This window comes from Vulpes vulpes, chromosome 15 (genome assembly GCF_048418805.1).
Source record: "Vulpes vulpes isolate BD-2025 chromosome 15, VulVul3, whole genome shotgun sequence".
In the NCBI taxonomy this organism is placed as follows: Eukaryota; Metazoa; Chordata; class Mammalia; order Carnivora; family Canidae; genus Vulpes; species Vulpes vulpes.
In genome coordinates this window covers 76,636,186-76,659,190 of record NC_132794.1, presented here as the reverse complement: position 1 = coordinate 76,659,190, position 23,005 = coordinate 76,636,186, and the positions used below count along the sequence as shown (strand labels likewise).

The following is a 23,005-nucleotide window of genomic DNA, read 5'->3' as shown; positions in this document are numbered from 1 at the left end:
TGAAATGAAAAATTCAGTGGACAATTTTAATAGTAAATGACAAACAAAAGAAAACATCATATAAAGCAACAGAAGCAGAGCAGAAGCAAATTGATGCAGAGGGGAAAAAAAACTGACCTGTGGAACAACATCAAACACTATTTTAAATCCAACTGAAATGCCATAAAAGAAAAAGAAATAGTACAGCACAGAAAAAAAATGCTTGAAGAAACATTGGCCAAAATTTTCCTAAATTTGAGAGAAAACATAAACTCACAGATTCAAGAAACTTAATGAACACCATGCAGGAAAAACACAAAGAAAACCATATCAAGGAAAAACACAAAGAAAACCATATAATGAAATTGTTTAAAACCATCATATGAAAAACATATTAAGCAGCAGCCAAATGAAAACAAGAAATATTATATATAGTTAAAGAAGGATTAGAATGTGTGCTGCCTTTTTTTTAAGATTTTATTTAAATTCAAGTTAATTTAACACATAGTGAATTACTAGTTTCAGGGGTTGTGTGCTACGTTTTAATCAGGGACAACCTAAGCATAAGACAGTAGAACAATATTGTCAAGTGCTGAAAGAACAAAACCATTATCACATAATTCAACATCAATCAGAAATGAAAGTCAAATAAACATTTTCAGGCAAACAAATGATAGGAAAATCTACTGCCAGTAGACCCGCAATAAAAACTGTTACAGGAAGTAATCCATGTGAAGAACAAGGATAAGAGATGGAACTTGAGAACTATTTGAAAAAATTGAAAAGGACAGGGTATGGTTTTGTAAATAATGTAAAAGAAAACTGAATAATTAGAAGAAAAATTAAAATTACAGTGTGATTTGCAGTATACACATGGAAGTAAAATATAAGACAGTACTTGCATAAAAGAGAAGATAGAAGTATGCTACTGTAAGATTCTAAATTTATACTAAAATGGCTTAATATTTTATAAAGTTATCCTGTGATAGTTTAAGGTTATACATCTTAAATGAAGCAAACACTAAAAATAAAGTAGTAGAAATACTAAATTAATAAAGGACAGAAAATGGAATACTAAAAAAAGTAATCCAAAAGGAGGCAGAAAGGGAAAAAGAAAAACAGGAAGAAACAACAGATGAACAGATGACAGTGAAATAGTCCACTTAAAAAAAACAACCACACCAGTAATTTCAGTAAATGTAAATTAATTAACTGCAAATAATAGACACTGTCAGAAAAAACAGAAAAGGAAGACTCACATATGACAATTATAAGAAGTGCACAAAAATATATAAAGAAATGACGATATAAAGTTAAAACTAAAAGAACGGGAAAAGACTTACCTTGAAAACACTAAGTGGAAATGGTGATACTAATATTAGATAAAGTAGACCTCACCATAAGAAATATCACCAAAGCAAAGAAGGGCACTTTATAATGATAATGGGATAAATTTTTCAATAGATAAAATAATACTAAATATGTATGTAGCTAGCCACAAAGCTTCAAAATTGGAAGCAGGGCAGCCCAGGTGGCTCAGTAGTTTAGCGCCGCCTTCAGCAGTGTGATCCTGGAGACCTGGGATCGAGTCCCACATCGGGCTCCCTGCATGGAGCCTGCCTCTCCCTCTGCCTGTGTCTGTGCCTCTCTCTCTGTCTCTCATGAATAAATGGATAAAATCATAAAAAAAAAAAATCAGAAGCAAAACTGGAAAATACTGAAGTGTGAGGTATAAGTCTGAAATAATCGGAATATTATAAAGAATAATATTCTTTATGTAACTGACACAATATGAATAGACAATATTAAAGATACAATGTGAAAGATTTTAAAGCACTATCACCCAACCAGACCCAACTGACATTACAGAAACTACAATTATCACAAGCAATATATACATACTTTTCAAGCAAACATGCAACACTGGCCAACACAAACCTGATGCTGGGCATATGACAAGTCTTGATAAATTTAAAGGAACTGAAATTATGCACAGTATCTTCTTTTATCACAGGAAATTAAATACCAAGACAAAAAGATATGTGGAAAGTTCCCAATTATTTGGAAATTTAGAAGCATACTTCTAAGCAACCAACGGGGCAATGAGTTTGTGAAGTAAAATTGGAAAATATTTTGAACTGAATGAAAAAGGAAACACAACATATAAAATTGTGGGACATAACTTAGAAACTTATAGCATTAATTGCATATATTATAAAAGGAGTCAGGTTTCAAATCAGTAATCTTAAGTTTTTACCTTAGGAATCCAGGTGGAAAAACAAAATACCAAGTAAACATGGGAAAAAATAATTAAAAACGTAAGTAAATAAAATAAATATGTGGTATTTATAAGATATCTCAAAAATAAAAATCATTTAAAAATATAAATAAGTGAAATAGAAAAAAATGAAGAAAAGTCAATGACAGCAAAAATTCATTCTTGAAAAGATTAATAAAATTGATAAATTCCTGGTCAGAATGATCAAAGAATAATTATAATTCTCATGAATGAAAAAGGGGATGAAAACACATCTTTTTATTGTCTTTACAGGTTTGCCTTTTCCAGACTGTCACTGACACTGGATTGACTTACTATTTTTTGACCTTACCAGAGTGTAAAAGTGATACATAATCAATAGAAACTATATTTCTCGTTTTGAATTTGGATCTTTTAAGAGATCCTGCTGGTGATACGTTGTATGGTCCTCTCAGAATACTGGGCAGGAGCAGTGAGCAACAGCTCCCAGTCATCCGCAAGATCAAAAGGGTAAACACCCAATATACTTTAAACCATTCTATACCAACTATACTACTCTTTTTCACATTCACTACTACATCCAATAAACTCAACGCTGTATTATAAAATAGGCTTTGTGTTAGATTATTTTGCTCAACTGTAGAATAATGTATGTGTTTTGAGAACATTTAAGGTAGAGTAGGCTAAGCTATAATGTTTGGTAGGTTAGGTGTATTAAATGCATGTTTAACAATATTTTCTATTTACAATGGGTTTTTCAGGGCATAACCCATCATATGGAAGATCTGTAGTTGAAATCATACAGTATGTAGCCTTTTTATTTTTATTTTTATTTTTTTTCAGTATGTAGCCTTTTTAGATTGGCTTCCTTCACTCAGTGTTATGTATTTAATGTATTTCCATGTCTTTTCATGATATCATACATAGCTCATTTCTTCTAACTGCTGAATACTATCCTATTGTCTGGATATAGCCAAGTTTATTTTATCCATTCACCTGCTGCAAGAAACCTTAGTTGCTTAAGTTTTGGCAAATACGAATAAAGTTACTTTAAATATCCATGTGCAGATTTTTGTGTGGTCATACTTTTCCTCTCCTTTGAGAATACAGAGGAATGTGACTGTTGGTCAGTATGGTAGAATTATGGTTGCTTTTGTAAGAAACTACCAAATTGTCATCCAAAAGTGCTATATCACTGTACATTCCCACCATCAAGAACGAGAGTCCCTGTTTCTCCATATCCTCGCCAGTATTTGGTATTGTCGGTGTTCTGGATGTTTGGCCATTCTAGTAAGTAGGTAGTGGTATCTTGTTTAAATTTGCACTTACCTAATGACATATGATATGGAATATATTGTCACATGCTTATCTGAGATGTTCATTGTCTTGGTGAGATGTCTGTTAAGGTCTTTGGCATTTTTACTTGGAGTTTTCATTTTCCTATTGTAGAGTTAAAAGATATTTATATATTTTGGATAACAGTCATTAATCCAATATTCTTCAGCAAATGTTTTCCCCCCAATCCAGGGCTTGTCTTTTCATTCTCTTGATGGTATCTTTCATATAATAGTTTTTCTTTTTTTTTAAAGATTTTATTTATTTATTCATGAAAGACACAGAAAGAGAAAGGCAAAGACATAGGCAGAGGGAGAAACAGGCTCCAGACAGGGAACCCGATGTGGGACTCGATCCTGAGACCACGGATCACACCCTGAGCCAGGGGCAGGTGCTCGAGCGCTGAGCCACCCAGGTGTCCTTAGTTTTTCATTTTAAAGAAGTTCAGTTTATCAATTCTCCTTTCAAGGATCATGCCTTTGGTACTGTAATTAAAAAGTCATCACCAAGCTGAAGGTCATCTAGATTTTTTCATTATGTTATCTTCTAGGCATTCCATGGTTTTGAGCTTTACATTTAGGTCTATCGTCAATTTTCAGTTAATTTTTGTGAAAAGTGTAAAGTTAGCGCCTTGATTCATTCTAAGCTTGTAGATATCCAGTTGTTCAACATCATTTGTTGAAAAGACTATCTTTCCTACATTTATCATCTTCATTCCTTTGTCACAGGTTAGTTGATTATATTTATGAAAGTCTATTTCTGGGCTTCTATTCTTTGCATTGATCTATTTGTCAATTCTTTTGTGAATATCTTACTGTCTTAATTACTATAGCTTTACAGTAAGTTCTGAAGTCTGGTAGTGTCAGTCCTCCAACTTTGTTCTTCTCTTTCAATAGTGTGTTGACTATTCTGGCTCTTTGCCTCTCCATATAAACTTTAGAATCACTTTGCCAATATAACTTGCTGGGATTTTGACTGGGGTTGCATTAAATCTGTAGATCAATTTGAGAAGAACTGACATGTTGACAATATCAAGTCACTGCATTTATAAACATGAAATATTATTTCTCCATTTCTTACTTTCAAAAAAATTGAGTATAGTTGACAATGTTAAATTAGTCTCAGATGTACAACTACCATTTTTCTCTTTTAATAGGATTTTAGAGTTTTCCTATACAGATCTTATACATATTTTGTTAGATTTATACCTAAGCATTTAATTTTGTTATGTATGTATCTAACATACATATTTTGTTAGATTTATACCTAAGCATTTAAACTGTTTTGTTTTGTTTTTATTTCAAATGCTGTATTCACTGCCAATATATAGAAAAATAACTGACCATTGTGTATTAACCTTGTATCTTGAAACTTTAATATAATTATTAGTTCCAAGATTTTTTTGTCAATTTTTCGAACTTCCTATGTAGATAATCATGTCATCTGCAAACAAGGACAGTTTTGTTTCTTCCCCATCATTCCAAGGACACTTTTTATTTCTTTGTCTTGTTTTCTTGCATTAGCTGGGCTTCCACTACAATGTGAAAAATGAGAGGTGAGGGGGACCCTTGCCTTGTTCCTGATTTTAATGGGAAAGCTTCTGGCTTTTCCCACTAAGTATCATATCAGTTGTATACATATATATTGTAGATACTCTAAAAAGTTGAGGAAGTTCCCTTCTACTCCTAGTTTACGGAGAGTTTTTGTTGTAATTATGTGCTGGGTTTTGTTTTGTAAGTTTTTTTGTTTGTAAGTTTTTTCTGCATCTATTGATATGATCATGTGATTTTTCTTCTTTAGCCTTATGGAGATGATGGATTATATTACTCGAACCAGTCTTGAGTATCTGAGATATATCTCACTTGGTCATAGTTGGGATATACACCATTGTTGGATTTAATTTGCTAAAATTATTTTGAGGATTTTGGATATACCCACAAGAAAGATTTGTCATCGTAGTTTTCTTGTCAGGATCCTAATATCTAAATCTTTGTCTGGTTTTAGTATTAAAGTAATAGTGGCATCACAGAATGAGTTAAGAAGTATTCTTTCTACTTCTATTCTCTGAAAGACACCATGAAGAACTAATATAATTTCTCCCTTCAATGTTGGTAGACTTCACCAATGAACCTATCTGGGTCTGGTATTTTGTTTTAGAAGTTTACTAATTATTGATTCAACTTCTTCAATAGATATAAGCCTTATTTAAATTGTCCATTTCTTTGTGTGAGTTGTGGCAAATTATGTCTTTTAATAAATTGGCTGATTTCACCTAGGTTATCAAATTTGTGAACAAAGAGATATTCATAATATTTATTATCCTTTTAAGGTCTCTAGGATGTGATGTCCCATCTTTCGTTTCTGATATTTATTTGTGACTTTTTTTCTTAGCCTGACTAAAAAGCTTATCAATTTTATCTTTCAAAGAACCAGTATTATTGGTGTCAGTATTGCTGATTTTCCTTACTGACTTCTTCTTTTCAATTTCATTAATTTCTGCTATAACATTTTTTCTTTTGTTCTGCTTATTTCAGACTTAATTTTTTCTTTTACTAGTTTCCTAAGGTGAAATCTTAGATGACTGATTTTTAGATCTTTCTTCTTTTCTAATATATAAATTTAACTCTAAGTACTGCTATCATTGCATCCCACAAATCTTGATAACTTATGTTTTCATTTTCATTTAGGTCAAAATAATTTTTTAAATTTCTCTTGAGATTTCTTCTTTAACCAATGTGTTAATTAAAAGTGTTTTCTTGAGGCACCTGGGTGGCTCAGTTAATTAAGTGTGTGCCTTTGGCTCAGGTCATAATTCCAGGGTCTTGGGATCAAGACCTACCTGAGGGCTTACCTGCTCAGAGGAGGTCCTGTTTCTCTCTTTCCTCCCAGCTCATGCTCTCTGTTACTATTTCTGTCTCTTTCTCAAGTAAATAAATAAAACCTTTTATAAAAAAAAAAAAAAGTGTTTTCTTAAATCACCAAGCATTTGGGGATTTTTCAGTAGTCTATTAATGTTTTCTACAGTAATTTTATATGGTCTGAGAACAGTCACTGTATGATTTCTATTCTTTTAAATTCATTAAGATGTTTTGCAGCCTCAGATGTGGTCTACCTTAGTGAATGCTCCATATGAACTTGTGTGCATGCTTTCTGACAAGACACTAGATATAGTTCTTTCTTTGGTCCTCTGTAAGTATGTCATTTTTTAAAACTCTGTCTTCTTTCAAGATTCTTTTTATCTCTGTTTTTCTGCAACTTGAATATGATATGCTAATGTATCATCTGGGTTTTTTGGGGGAGGTCATTTATCATTATTGGTATTCTCTGAATCTCCTGGATCTGTTGGTTTGGTGTCTGAAATTAATTTGGAGAAATTCTCAGCCAACATTGCTTCAAATACTGCTTTTCTTCCTTCTGCCCTACCTTCTCCTTCAGGTATTCTCATTACATATGTTAAATGTCTTGCAGCTGTCCCACAGTTCTTAGATATTACTTTTTTGTCCCCTTCACCTATTTCACTCCTCTCTCTCCCCCTCCCTGTCCCCTTTGGCAACCATCCGTTTGTTCTCTGTATTTGTGAGTCTATTTCAGGGTTTTGGGGAGGGAGGGACACTACTTAAAAAAAAAAAAAAAAGATTTATTTCTTTGAGAAAGAAAGAAGAGCAAACATGCATTTGCAAGAGTGGGAGGGGAGGGGAGGGGAGGGGAGGGGCAAAGAGAGAAGGAGAAAAAGAATCCTTAAGCTGCTCAGCATAGAGCCTGATGCAGTGCTGATCCCAGGACTCTGAGATCATGATCTGAGCTAAAATCAAGAGTCCAATGCTTAACCGATTGAAGCCACATAGGTACCCTGGGACAGAAGTTTCTTTTGCAATATTCTCAAGCTCAGAGATTCTTTCTTCAGTCATGTCCAGTGTGCTAAGAAGCCCATCAAAGGTACTCTTCATTTCTACTGTAGTTTTTAATCTCTAGCATTTCTTTTTGTGTCTCTCTTAGAATTTTCATCTGTTTAAATTGTCCAACTCTTCTTCACAGTCTACTTTATCCATTAGAGCACTTAGTATATTTATCATACTTGATTTAAATTCCCAGTGTAATAATCCCAACATCCCTGGCTCTAATTCTGATGCTTGCTCTATCTCTTCAAACCATATTTTATCTTTTAGTAAGCCTTATATTTTTACTTGACAGCTAGACTAGGTATACGGAACTGTTATAAATAGGCCTTTAGTAATATGGTAGTAAGGAATAGGGAGAGTATTCTCTTTTCCCATGATTATGTCTCAGTCTTTTATTATACTTCTATTGTGCTTCTTTACTATAAACTTCACAGGTGCCTCTCAGTCTCCTTTTTCCCTTCAGGTTGGACAGAAAGGCAAGAGAAGGTTGGAGTTGGGTATTTCCCTTCTCCCTCCCTTCCTTCACAAGGAAAATTAAAGGGAACGTATTTCCCTTCCCTCAAGTACCTTAATTTTTGCTAAAACACCAGCAGATTAGGCTCTGATTAAACAGTTTTGCCTGAGGGCAGACATTTTTTAAGAACAGAATAGTCTGGTATATAAAAATGGCTCCCTATCCCCTTCCTGGAAGCAGAAACGCGATGGGATCTTTCTGTGACATTCAATGTAGTTTTGACTCTCAGTCCATACAAAGCCTCCAGCGACAGAGATTTTCTTATCCCAGGACTAGTTTCTATAGAAGTTTCTGCTTACAGGTATCTGATCTAGCAACCTGTGATTCTCTCTACTTTCCTGTCTGCCTTTACACTTTTAGGGGCCACAGTTTGCCCTGTTACTTCACTTCTCTTACGGATCTTAAGGATGGTTGCTAATTGTTCAGTATGTTCAGATTCTGACTTGTTGTTAGGATGGAGTAAGTGTTGACATCCAAGTTTCTTAACGTGCAGTACCAGAGACCATAAGTATAATGGAATTCTAGATGCAGCTTTATATTAGTAAATTCAATGACTTAGATCAAATGGATAAACTACTTGAAAGACACAAATTACCAAAACTAATGAAAAAATATGATTAGAATAAGAAATAACCCCAATCTTATAGAAATCCCTTCAAAAATAGAAAAGGGAATAGTTCTCAACTCATTTGGTGATGCCAATGTTCTCTTGATACAAAGACATTGCAAGTAACTACCGATCAATATATATCATAAACATAAATATAACAACCCTTCATAAAAAGTTAAAAATTAAATTCAACAATATATAGAAAAGACAATACATAATAAGGAAATGGGTTTTATTCCAGGAATATAAGCTTAATTTAATATTCAAAAATTAACACAGACTCCTCAATAAACTATTAAGAAACCAAATTCAACAATACATTAAAAGGATCATACTCTATGATTACGTGAGATTTATTCCAAAGATACAAGGATGGCTCAATGTTCACAAATGAATCAATGTAATAAACCACATTAACAAAAGGAAAAATTAAAATAATATTATCGTTCTGACAGATGCAGAAAAAGCATTTGATAAAACTCAACATCTATATAAGATAAAAATTCTCAATCATATGGGTATAGAGGATATATGTGTGTGTGTGTGTGTGTATATAAACATAAAAAAAGGCTATATATGACAAGGCCACAGCTAACATCATACTCAATGATCAAAAGCTGCAAGCTTTTCTTCTAAGATAAGGAATGAGATAAGGATGCTTACTCTCACAACTTTTATTCAGCATAGTATTATAGTACTGGCCAGAGTAATGGGGCAAGAAAAAGAAATGGAAGACATCTAAATTGATAGGGAAGAAATAAGACTGTCACTGTTTGTAGATAACATGATTATATATACACACACACAGATATATATATATATATATATATATATCCCTAAAGACTCCACCAAAACACTGTTAGAATAAACAAATTTAGTAAGGTCACACTACAAAATCAAAATATGGAAATATGTTGTGTTTCTACGCTCAATAACTATCAGAAAGAGAAATGTAAAAAGTAATACCATTTACAACTGCATCAAAAAAATAAAATATTGGGGATCCCTGGGTGGCGCAGCAGTTTGGCGCCTGCCTTTGGCCCAGGGCGCGATCCTGGAAACCCGGGATCGAGTCCCACGTCAGGCTCCCGGTGCATGGAGCCTGCTTCTCCTCCCTCTGCCTGTGTCTCTGCCTCTCTCTCTGTGTGACTATCATAAATAAATTAAAATAAAAAAAATAAAATTCTTTAAAAAAAATAATAAATAATAAAATAAAATAAAATAAAATATCTAGAAGTAAATTTAATCAAGAATGTGAAAGACCTGTACTCTAAAAGCTGTAAGACACCAATGAAAGAAACTGAAGAAAACAATGAATAAATGGATAGATATTCCATGTTCATGGATTGGAAGAATTAATATTGTTAAAATGTCCATAATGCACACTACTTAAACTACCAAAAAAAAAGTTCAAAATACACAAAGCAATCTACCAATTCAATGCAATCCGTATCAAAATTCCAATGACATTTTTCACAGGACTAGAAAAAATAATTTTCAAATCTGTATGAAACTACAAAAGAACCAAATAGCCAAAGAAATCCTGAGAAAGAACAAAGCTGGAGCTATCATGCTCTAATTTTAAACTATATTACAAAGCTATAGTAATCAAAACAGTATGGTATTGGCATAAAAAAGAACACATTGATCAACAGAACAAAACAGAGAGCCCAGAAAAAAACATGCATATATGGTCAATATATATACAATAAAGGAGTTAAGAATATATAAAAGGGTAAGGACTGTGTTTTAATAAAGATTATTTTAAAAACTGGACAGTCACATGAAATGCAAATGAAAGTGGAACACTATCTTACACCATATATATAAAAATTAACTAAAAATGGATTTTAGACAGTACATCATAAAAATCCTATAAGAAAACATAGGTAGTAAGCTCCTTTACATTGATCTAGGTAATGATTCTTTTGGATTTGACACTAAAAGCAAAGACAACAAAAACAAAAATCAACAAGTGTGAATACATCAAACTAACAAGCAAAAGAAACTGTAAACAAAATAGGTAACCTACAAGACGGATAAAATATTTGCAAATCATATATCTGATAAAAGACTAGTGTCCAAAATATATACAGGACTCGTACAATTAAATAACAAAATCTGATTAAAAGATGGGCAGAAGACATTTTTCAAAGATGATACAGAGATACCCAACAGACACATGGAAAGAAGTACAACATTACTAATCATAGGAGAAATGCAAATCGAAACCACAATGAGATATCAACTCAAACCTGTCAGAATGACTATATAAAAAATGACTATATAAAAAAAAGAAATAACAAGTGTTGATGAGGATATGGAGAAAAGGGAAACTCATGTGGACTGTTGAGATGTAAATTGGCATAGCCACTACGGAAAACAGTACAGATGTTCCTCAAAAAAACTGAAAATAAAAGTCTCATACAATTCACTGATTCCACTTCTGGGTATTTACTCAAAGAAAATGAAAATGTTAACTTGAAAAAACATGTGCACCCAATGTTCATTGCAACATTATTTACAATAGCCAAGATACAGAAGTAATCTGTCCATCAACAGATGAATGGATAAAGAAAATGCAGTGTGTATGTTTGTGTATACATATGTATATATGCACATACATATACAGTAAAATATTACTCAGCTATAAAAATGAATGAAATTTTGCCGTTTGCAACAACATGGATGGACTTTGAAGTGAAATAAGTCAAAGACAAACACCACATGACCCATTTTGATAACCAAAAAAAAAAAAAAACCCAAAAAACAACAAAGCTCACAGATGAACAGATTGGTTGTTGTCACATGAGGGTAGGCAAAATAGTAGGGGAGAGTCAAAAAGTACAAACTTCCAGTTATAAAGTAAATGTAAGCAAGGCAACAAGAGTTGATAATACTGTACTGTTTATTTGAAAGCTACTGAGAGTAAATCTTAAAGAAAAAAATTCTATAACTGTATGGTGACAGATGCTAATGACTTACTGTGGTGATCACTTTACAATATACAAAAGCATCAAATCATTATGTTGTGCACCTGAAACTAATATAATGTTTTATGTCAATTATACCTCAATAATCAATATAGAGTTGTATAGTTTTTATGGGTGAACTGTATAGGATGTTAATATATCTCAATAAAACTATTATTAAAAGAGCAATATGATGAACTTAATCGATAAAATTAAAAGGTACATTTCAATAAATGCAGAAAAGGCATTTGAAAACAGAATATCAGCCTATGAAAAAAGTTCTCAGGAAACTAAGAATAAAAACAGCTTCCTCAACCTGATAAAGGGCATCTACAAAAAATGATAGCTAACATAATGCCTAAATGCTAACAGAGAGTATAATAGGAAAAGAAACCTTTTCAGCTAATACTGTTGGAACAACTGGTTACCTATATGGAAAAACAAACTTGGATCAATGCTTCATATTATACCCATTAATTTATTCAAGATTAATCATAAGCCTAAATGCAAAAGATAAACTTACAAAGCTTCTATTAAAAAATACAGTTTCTTTTTACCTTTGTTCAGAGACCTTTTAGAACCCAAAACCCAAAGAGACACCATCACAAGAAAAAACCTTTGCTTATCAAAGGCTATCTTCAGGAAAATTTAATAGGCAATTTCTGGACTGCAAGAATAACTTTGCAATACATATATCTGACAAAGAACTTTGTAGTCAGAATATATAAACAACGCAAAAGATGACAACTCAATTTTTAAGATAGGCAAAAACCTTCAACAGCCACTTCATAAAGATACTAAATGGTTAAAAAGCACATGAAAAGATGCTCAATATATATATATTATTAGTCACTATGGAAATGCAAATTAGAACCACAATGAGATACCACTACATTCCTGCTGAAACAGGATAAAATTTTAAAAACTAAAAATATCAAGCGACTATTGGCAAGACTGTGGAGCAAGTGGAACTCCCACAGATTGCTGATCGAAGTGTAAAGAGTACACCATTATGGAAAATGGTGTAGCATTCCACTTCTAGGTATTTACCCAGGAGAAAGGAAAACACATGTATACCCAAAGACTTGAGGAGAGCTTGACTTACAAATGCCCAAAGCTGGAAACCCATGAGTCTATCAACAGATGAATAAATGAAAATTGTAGGATATGCACACAATGAATATGTGCAACAATAAAAGGAATCAAACTACCTACATACAATAACACTGACATATCTAAAAAACAGTACACTTAGTAAAAGAAGCCAGCCACAGGGAGTTTGATTTCATTTGTATGCCTTACCAGAACAGGAAAAAATATTCTATAATAATAGAAAGCAGGGCAGTGATTATAAAAGGCCAGGGGTAATGAGAAACTGACTGGAAAGAGGCACAAAGACAATTTTTGATAGGGGTATAGATTACATGAGTATCTAGATTTATCAAAAGTCAACAAACCACACCGGATATCTCTACACATCACTTGAATAAATCACACTGTGATGAGGAATAAAATCTATAGATATAGCTAAGTATGCATAAAAAGGATATATATGCCAAAATATTAGCAACGGAATCATAGGTATTTTTTTCCTATAATTTTAAGAATACGTAATAAATTATCACTACCTATGTTTCAAAAAACAAACAAAACACGTCAAGCTCTTGAGGAAAGCCTCACGAAAAGGGTGACATTTGAGCAAGGACTTGAAGTAGGCAAGGGAAAAAGGTGTATGGATATACGGGAAGAGGAAATCTGAAGTTTTGAGAAGCGAAGTGACATGATCTAATTTACGCTGTAGTAGATTCACTCTGGCTTGAGTGTTTAGAATAGACTACAAGGAAGCAAGGGCAGAAACAAGAATCCTAGTCACAGAGCTTCAGGGGAAACAGTGAAGTTAGAGAAAGGTAGTCAAATTCTGAATATATTTTTTAATTTTTCCTGAATATATTTTAAATCAAAGCTAATATTATTTGCAGTTGGACTGGATGTGAGGCGTGAAAGAAAGAGAAAGGTCAAGGATGACTTCAATGGTTTTGGCATATAAAGCTAGAGTAGAGTATCCATTTATTGAGACAGAGAAGACTATGGGACAAAGAGGGGTTTTGGAGAGTGGGGTGAGGGAGAAAATAGGAGCTTGTGTCTGAGTAAAATTGAAGATATAAAATGGGAGGTCGTCACTAAGTAGGAGGATATTTAGAGCCACAGGGCTGGGGGAGCTTACCAAGGGAATGTGTACAAAGAGGACAAAAAAGAACTCACAAAAATGGGCTGGATAGCATTTCAGTGTCAGAAGGTCAGCAAGTTCTTAGCATAAGCTAGAACTGAATGAAGGTCAGTAATACCTTCAAGTATACTGTGAAACTATTTTTAGAAACTTAGAGGATCACAAAAAAATACAATCAAAAAAGCCTTTCTGTTATTTGCTTAAATGAGTACTCTGCAAGTTTTTGCTGTTTCTGGAAGATGAAACAATTTCAATCTGAAATTGGAAACCATAGAGCAATAACCACCATTCACCTCCTAGAACTATATTTCTATAATCCCATGGGGTCAAGCTCCTCCAACTTCCATAACATTTACTAATGAAGGTAAAACAACGTATTTAGATTACCTTCCTCCAAATGGCAAGAATTATCCACTAAGGAGAAACTACATTTGTGTCCTGAATAAGACTCATCAGTCATCAGGTGATGCTCAAAGCATCTGAGGTAATGATGTACTACATAGCTGTCTGATCCTCAGATGTTACTTTGGAGGCTGATGATAAACTGCAGGTCTGAGAACTCACTTTCCATTTCAAGATATTTCTTGAACTTTTTCTTGTTGTGACAGGCAACCAAATTGATTAAACCTAGGCAGGGGATTTGACACTACAGCCAGCAGACTTCTATTTGTTGATTGCTATTGATTTTCTTTGATGCTTCATTTAAAAATCAATAGTTGGAAAGAAAAATAGGATTAGTTTACACATATTTAAACATACTACTGTATGCTGGAGGAGGCACAAGTTTGGCAGAGCTTTGGCATCCAATTATAAGAAGAGCTCTTAACAGGTGAAAGCAAGGGCTTTAGATCGATAGGCAGTTTTCTTCCTCAATCAAAGAAAGTGGCTATAAGTTAAGCTCATCAATATTATTTTCAAGGCTTTCTTAAAGCAAACAAGTTTAAACTTGTGGGGGGGGGCAGAGGGTCTTCCTTAGATCTACATTAAAAAAGGATATATCACTAACAGTTTTTATTTTGTTTTTAAGGATATTTAGAGTACCTGGAGTTCATCCGGGCTTTTATCTTTTTGGCTTTTTTTTTATTTTTCTGCCGCTCTTCTCCATCTTTCAAAGACTCTGGTAGAGCTGCACTTTCAACCACAACATCAATAATATACTTCTTTAAGGAAAGATGCTCCTGCAAGATAAATAAATAATGATGATGATGATGATGATGCCTGTTAAAAAACATACAGACTATAGTGAGTATAAAAGAGTATACAGATGAAAGTAAAAGTAATCTTTATGAAATGCTGGTTTTCACAATTGCTTTGGAAGAAATTGTTCTACTTAAGACTTCATTGACTTATCAAACTTTTGCTGCACATCAGTTGTGATGAATGCTAAAGATACTAGGACATATGCCTATTCCTCACAACCACAGTGCAGAATAAGAGGGAAATATATATACGAACACAAAAACACAAATCTACAATATCAACCAATAAGTGTCAATTAGGAAGAGTTCAAAAGGGAAACAAAAGCACTGTCCAGTGGGGGTCAGGAGGAAAGGTTTCAGGAAGGAAGTACCATGTTTGCTATCTCTTGAAGAATGGACTGAATTTAAATGCATGGATATTGGATCTATGTGTTTTTCTTTGGGCTGGGAGCTGGGAAAGATGACAGAAAGGAAAAACAAAAGGGGCATCTCATAAACCACAAGCAGAGATGAAAGTAGAATGCGATTATTGGCAACAGAGATCTGGTTTGGATGGAACACAGAAAGTCTGCCCCCATATCCCTCCTTATCAATATTAGATTTTACAGCCCTCACTATAATACTTCTTAGCATGTACACAGCATGTACGTCCCCTTCCCCTCTCTTCTTTATTCATACTTTCATGGTAAAATACTAACTATAAATACAGTTCTCATGCTACTCTGTACACATGCCTGGGCAGATTAATGTGGCTATAATTATGAACTATGTTGACTACTCTCACATTAAATTTATGACATTACATCTCAAATGGCCTCTAATATTGCCAGGCAACCAAAGAACCTTAAACTATTTTCTCCACACACTCTTTCTAGAAATTATTTTCGACTTTCTCCTCAAATTTCTAATACCCTAAATCACTTCCCTTTTTCCTGACACCTTTTCTTCACTAGGCTTCCAAATATTACACTACCAGCTGTGCCTTCTAAATCTTCTTTGGTGCATCCTTTTGCTCTGCTTGATCAGTAAATGTTGGAGTATCCCAGAGCTATTCTTCTCTATCCAAACTCACTCATCAAGTGTAGTGACTTGAAATATTATTTATACAAAGGCAATTCACAGATTTTTATCTCTAGCCTTGACCTCTCCTCTGAACTCCACGCCCATATCAAACTGTCTAAAAATGTCCACTTAGATGGAGTATTTCCAACATGAGCATTTCCAAATAACAGTCCATAACAAAACATTTATGCTCCCCATATAAATAGTTACTCAGGATTTCCCATTTCAGTAAATGGTACTATCCTTTATACAACTGCTCATATTCAATACATCAGCAAATTCTAAGAGCTCTACTTCCAAATAGATCCCAAAATTCATCCCAAATCCAATCACTTCCGCCTACCACCATCATCAGCTCTTGTCTGTACTACCAACAGTCTCTTAACTGGTTTCCCGGCTTCTACTTCAAGTCTTTTCATTACAAAAGTAGTCAGTGATATTTTTAAAACACTAATCACAATACATTATTCCTCTTATCAAAATTACGCCATTTCATCACATTTAAAGTAAAATCCAAACTCTTTACAATGGCCCACAAGCTCTTTATCATTGACCTCTCTGAACTCATAGTACTGTCTCCTTTTCTCACTCTGCTCCATCCACAGTAAAGTAGATGTTGCTTCTCATATTCATCAGGAATGTTACTGCCTCAGGAATCTATATATGTTGTTCCCTTACCCAAGAATATTCTTCTTCCAGATATTTGCACAGTCTCAGCTAAAATGAATACCCAATCCTAAGTAACACCCTCTACTATTTGCCATCTCTTTATTCTGTTTATTTTTCTTCATAGGATTTGCTTAACATCAAATTTTCATTTGCAATCTCTTGCACTAGAATATAAGTTTCATGAGGGCAAGGACTTTGTTTTGCTGACTGATGCTTCTGTATCTGGAACTGTGCCTGGCATATGGTAGACAATCAATAAGTATGCATTAAATAAATAAGTAAGAAAAGAGTAATGTGGTAAGAGCTAATAACAGTATTTATGGCCAAAAGAGTGAAGGTGCTCAAAAGGTGCAAACTTTCAGTTATATAAGATAAATAAATCCTGAGGGTGTAAAGCATCGTAACTATATTTAACAATACTGTATGGTATGTTTAAAAGTTTCCAAGACAGTGGATCATAAAAATTCCCATCACAAAAAGTTGTAACTATATGTGGTGATGGATGTTAATTAAATTAGTTGTGATAATTACTTCACTATATATATACACGCACACACACACACACACACAAATATATACACATTCAAACATTATGGTGTACACATAAAACTAATACAGTGTTATATGTCAATTAAATCTCAATTTAAAAAAACAAAAAATATTTATGAAGGCTTATTATTAAGCTAAGTACTTTACATATAATCACTCATTCAGTCCTTTAAACTATACTTGGAATATACTTAGAAGGTGTGTATGTTTATTATTCCCATTGAAACTGTGAGAACAAACACAAAAAGTCAAATTACTTGCCCAAAGACAGTCAAAATCATAACTGAGCAACTTTTTCAGATAGTAAAGTAATAAAGCCTAAATTTAAATCAGACAGTATGATTAGAGTTGTCTATACTTTTGGCTACTACCTTAGCGATATGGCTGGAAAATGAGTTTGGGCCACAGAATTGTACTTTACTATGAAAGTTTTCAAATCATAAGGTACGAAAAAATAAAAATAAACCAAAAACTCTACAGGCAAAGGGAGAAAATACTCTCTCAAAAGCAAAAGCAATTATTTTCTTTGATAAGCGAAGCCTGTTGCATAGGACACCTTTATTTCAAATCCAACTAGAAAAAAATAACCCAGGTCTCACATCAAAAGAAAGCAAAAATACAAATAAATAAAGATAACCCTCTTGCCATATCTCCTAAGGATACATGGTACAAAGCAAGTCGTATGTGAAATCGCCATCCAGGTTATCATTTTTTGAATACTTAATATGTGATCAGCAAAGGGCTAAATTGCATACATTATTTCCTATAATCTTAACCCCATAGAACAGGTGGCAATATGTTCACATTTCACAACATGTTTAACAATGGCTCAAAGAGGTTTGGCATTATGTCCACAGTCACAAAGCTCAAGGTCAAAACCACAACTGGCTAACCTCACGAGAGAAGCTTTTCTAGTACTCTACATTCCTTTTACCTAACATGGCTCAAGGAAACAAAGTCTCCCATGTAAATTTCTACCTCTGCCCAAGGAAAAGTAATACTCTAAATGACATTTTCAATTTTATGAAGGGCTGAATTATACTATTTTCAGTTGTTTATAAACATCATTTACATATCTAATAGAATCCACTTATGATCCTTACACATAAATGCAGGCACTATATAGAAAAACTTGGAAATCTATCCACAACTATCAAAAACCATATCTTTTAAACAAAAAGAATACATTTACATATACAAACACACATGCATTATGTACTCACATTTATATCAAAATTTTTTTAAATCTCAAAACTAAAAACAAATGAGAATATATTTATATTTTTATGACTTAATAGTAACTTTTTTCTTAATACAAAATCTGTAAGTGTTAATTATAGGAAATATAAATAGAATTAAGAAATAAAAGTCTTCAGGGACACCCAGGTGGCTCAGTGGTTGAGCCTTTGGCTCAGGTCGTGATCCCCGGGTCCTGGTAACGAGTCCCACATTGGGCTCCCATGGGGAGCCTGCTTCTCCGTCTGCCTGTGTCTCTGCCTCTCTCTGTGTGTCTCTCATGAATAAATAAAATCTTAAAAACAAAAAAAGAAAAAAATCTTCAAAACAACGCACACACACAAAAAAGAGATAAAGATCTCCTCTAATACACCTAAAAATAATTATTTGAGTATATCCTTCCAGACATTTTTCTTTGTATATATTTGTTTTTGTAAAAGTAGAATACACCATTTATGATAGTTTATAAACTTCTTTTTCATTTAACATTGCAAATATATGGGTGCCTGAGTGGCTCAGTCATTTAAGCAACTGCCTTCAGCTTGGGTCATGATCCCAGGGTCCAGGTATCCAGCCCGGCATCAGGCTCCCTGCTCAGCGGGGAGCCTGCTTCTCCCTTTTCCTCTCCCTCTGCCCTTCCTCCCCCATTACCCTCACTTGTGCGTGCTCACTTTCTCTCAAATAAATAAAATCTTTTTAAAAAATTCAAATATATTCATACCATTAAATAATATTCTACAATATAATCCAGTGGCTGTAAGGTATTCCATTCCTGAATACACCTAACTTTACTAAATGCTTTGTTGTTAGATATTTGGATAATTTTTTTATTTTCGATATTATAAATCAGTACAACAAATATACATATAGTCACAATTTTAAACACATAATATACTTTTCCCTTATGATCAAATCATGGAACTGAACTTCCTGCATCACAGATTACAGATATTTTTAAGGATTTTCATTAAATATTCCCAAACTGAACCAAAAGAGGAATTAAATCTCCACAAGTGATTTGCCACACCTAGTATTTCTATTTTGTTTGTAAATCTGTCAATCTGTTGGCTGAAATACTGATGTTAGTATGTTAGACCATTCGTATCTTGTCCTTTGTGACTTAAAATGTGTCTTTTGTCCAGTTTTCTGTAAACACATTTCAAGTTTTTATATTTTTCCTTCTAGTGTTTTGCATGATATTTTAGTTTCTCTAAGAAACAGATCGGTTGTGGGTAATAAAAGAAACACATTGTTGGATATGACAGAGGATAATTAATAGTCATTTTCGCATTAAAACTATGAAGACTTTATACAGGAAAGTTTTGAGATGGCTTCTGAAGATAGAAAGTATGTATAAAGGTTTTCAACATTAAGAAGTGGTTGAGAAAATTTTGGTGTATTTCCATAAGGATTAGTCATTAAAATGCTTGTATCAGAAGACTGTGAGTAGAAGAAGGCAGTGGCAGCAAAGTTTTAGATTATTTCTAAATTATCATATAGAACAGAAAGAGCAATTACATATCAAAAGCAAGACCCATAGAAAATATTTTCAATAAAACAAGGTGACAATGTATCTTCCTAACCCCCAAACAGAAGTAGGTAAGGTCAAATTGCCAACATATCAGTAGCTTCAGTGTCTTTGAAGGAGAAATCAAAGGGAAACAAGCGAATAAAGAACTTCAGAATTCTAGAAAAGGAACTATTTTTTGCTGGAGAATTCAATAGGCCATTTTGAGAACAGCATTTAAAACAGAGAGAAGTATACCCATTCTAGTGGCAGATGAATGAAACATAGCTGCATTAAAGACTGAACAATTTGGTGAAGGCTAGTCCCAATGAACTCTCAAAAGCAATCTATGGAAGAAGCTGCCACAAAAGGAATTTAATTGAGCAAACTAGAAATAATAACGATAAAGGGGAAAATGACTTGATAAAAGGAGAGCAAGGAAACAGAATCAAGAAATTTCTGAAAGCAGGTTACTGTATTTTTACACACAAAAGAATAGAAAAGGAGCTCCAGGAAATTTAATAGCTACCCTGAATCACAACCCATTCTAAAAGTCCTATAAAACCAATTCCATGTAAAAGTATCAAGATCAATAGCCAAAACTATTAAAAGAAAAAAATTAACTAAAATTAAGCAATAATACAAATGATGAAAATACACCAAAAAATGCACAGAATAAATCAAATCTATTTCAAAATAAGCTAAAACAAAATTTATTTAAAAGATCTTATTTAATTTATTTATTTGTTTGTTTGTTTGTTTGAGAGAAAGTGAGAGAGGGCACAGAGAGGAGAAGGAGTGCCTGCCAGCAGAGCCCAATGTGGGGCTCGATCCCAAAACCTTGAGATCATGACCTGAGCCAAGGCAGACGCTGAACCAACTGATCCAACTAGGTGCCCCTAAAACAAATTTTTAAAGTGGTAGAAGGCATGATAAAACACAAATCACCATCTTAATCATTCAAAATTTAGGTCATGAGACTACAAGAAGATTTCAAATGAAAAAAAAATCATTTAAGAAATGAAAAGAAGGATGAGCACTGGGTGTTATTCTGTATGTTGGCAAATTGAACACCAATAAAAAATAAATTTATTATAAAATAAATAATAAAATAAATAAATAAATATAAAAAAACGAAAAGAAAAGACAAAGAATGAATAAACACCACAAATAATGCCTCAAATAAAAATGATAAGGAGAAAAAGTGTTTATATCTAAAGAAATAAAAAGGATTTGAGAGTAACTGGAAATATAGGAAGATGGTGAAAGAAGTAAATAGAAATCCCTGAAAAATAAAACCAAAACAAGGGAACAGATCAAATATTAAGAACTATAATTCAGGGCAGCCTGGGTGGCTCAGCAGCTTAGCGCTGCTTCAGCCCAGGGCGTGATCCTGGAGACCCAAGATCAAGTCCCACATCGGGCTCCCTGCATAGAGCCTGCTTCTCCCTCTGCCTGTGTCTTTGTCTCTCTCTCTATGTCTCCCATGAATAAATAAAGAAAAATCTTTAATAAGAAAAAGAACTGTAATTCAGGAAAAGTTTCCTGAATAGAATATAATTAAATACTAATAAAATACATCACATGCTCTAAAATACCCAGAGTCGCTAATGCCAAGACATATCCTATTACTACTCCTGAGCTTTGAAGAAAAAGGAAAAATTACTTGGACATACAGGGGGAAAAAAGTGAGCTAAAATGATTATCAGTCCCTTTTTGATAGTAACATTTTATACCAGGAAAAAAATAAAGTAATATATTTAGTATTTTCAAAGAAATGTGAGCTAAGGATTTTATATCTAGTGAAACCAACTTTCAAGAATAAAATTACAGATAAATGCTACCAACATTAAAAATAAAACCTCAGAGAATATTATACAAATAAGATCTTCCTGAGGAATCACTAAAGAACAAGCCTCAGAAGATTCCAGGGGAAGATGACTGAGTAGGAAGATCCTAAGGCTCACCTCCCACCAATACACCTAGATAACAACCACGTGATTATAAATAACCCAGAAACTAACTGGAAGACTGGAAGTTCTCCATAGCTAAATGTAGAGAAGAGGCCACATGGAAGAGGTAGGAAGGGTAGAGACATGATCGAGAGGCACATAACCCTCACGGAGATATAGCATAGAAGCAGGAGTTAGAGAGACAGGAGTGAGATCTGTTCACTAATCTCAGAGAATGTGCTGCAGGGGGATCTTAGGAAGACTTCTCCAAGAATAAAGGAGCTCATGATGCCATTTCCCTCTCCTGATTCCACCAAGATACAGGGATATATGGGAACTAGCACAGCCCAAACACACTCTACCCAGCTCACTAACAGCACACCCTGCCTCAATGTTCTCCAGCAAACCTTCTCCCTCCAACATACCCACAACTAGAATCCATCCAAAATAGTCCCACAAGTGTGCCAATATGCAAGCAGCCCCAAAAGGGGTCAGCACCACACCAAAGTAACTCCTACCCTGAACAGAGGAACAGGAAAATAGGATTACAGGCCCAGCAATTGGCTGGGGACAGACATCTGGTCTGACTGAAGGCCCTGCCCACCAACAAAAGCTTCTCAGGAGACAACATAGGGAGAGTGCCCTGTAGTTTGCTGCTACCACAGCTGACAAATGCATGGTCTGACTTAACTCAAGCCCAAGGCAGGCCCAGACTTGCACACTAACAACACAGGGACCAAACCCTACCATAATAGGCAAACAGCCACCGCAGACTGCTAAGCTTAAGGAAAACCCAGCTCAGATACAACAGTAAGGAGCACATAAACCACACAGGAGATACCCATGAAGCACCAGATTCACGTTAACAGGGGACACCACACTCCATGGCACTATACAATTTCGTCAACATAAGGCAAGAGCAGGAGATACAGCTCATTTGCCTAACACCTAGGAAAATACACAGACTTAGATAAAATGAAGAGACAGAGGAATACATCCTAATGAAAGAACATGACAAAATCACAATAAGAAGTCTAA

At 34.0% G+C, this 23,005-nt stretch overlaps 1 protein-coding gene across 30 annotated transcripts in view; it reads right to left on the bottom strand.

Moving 5' to 3' along the window:
• Nucleotides 1-23,005, bottom strand: part of SCAPER (S-phase cyclin A associated protein in the ER) — a 420,028-nt gene that overhangs the window by 241,494 nt on the left and 155,529 nt on the right. For 16 of the 30 annotated variants that reach the window (XM_072739209.1, XM_072739212.1, XM_072739214.1 and 13 more), the window contains one exon: nucleotides 14,835-14,971. In XM_072739209.1, coding sequence (XP_072595310.1) covers nucleotides 14,835-14,971 — 137 coding nt within the window. Of the gene's footprint in view, nucleotides 1-3,565; nucleotides 3,677-14,834; nucleotides 14,972-23,005 lie in introns of all 30 variants that reach the window. The other 14 variants (XM_072739204.1, XM_072739199.1, XM_072739186.1 and 11 more) reach the window with 1 other exon arrangement.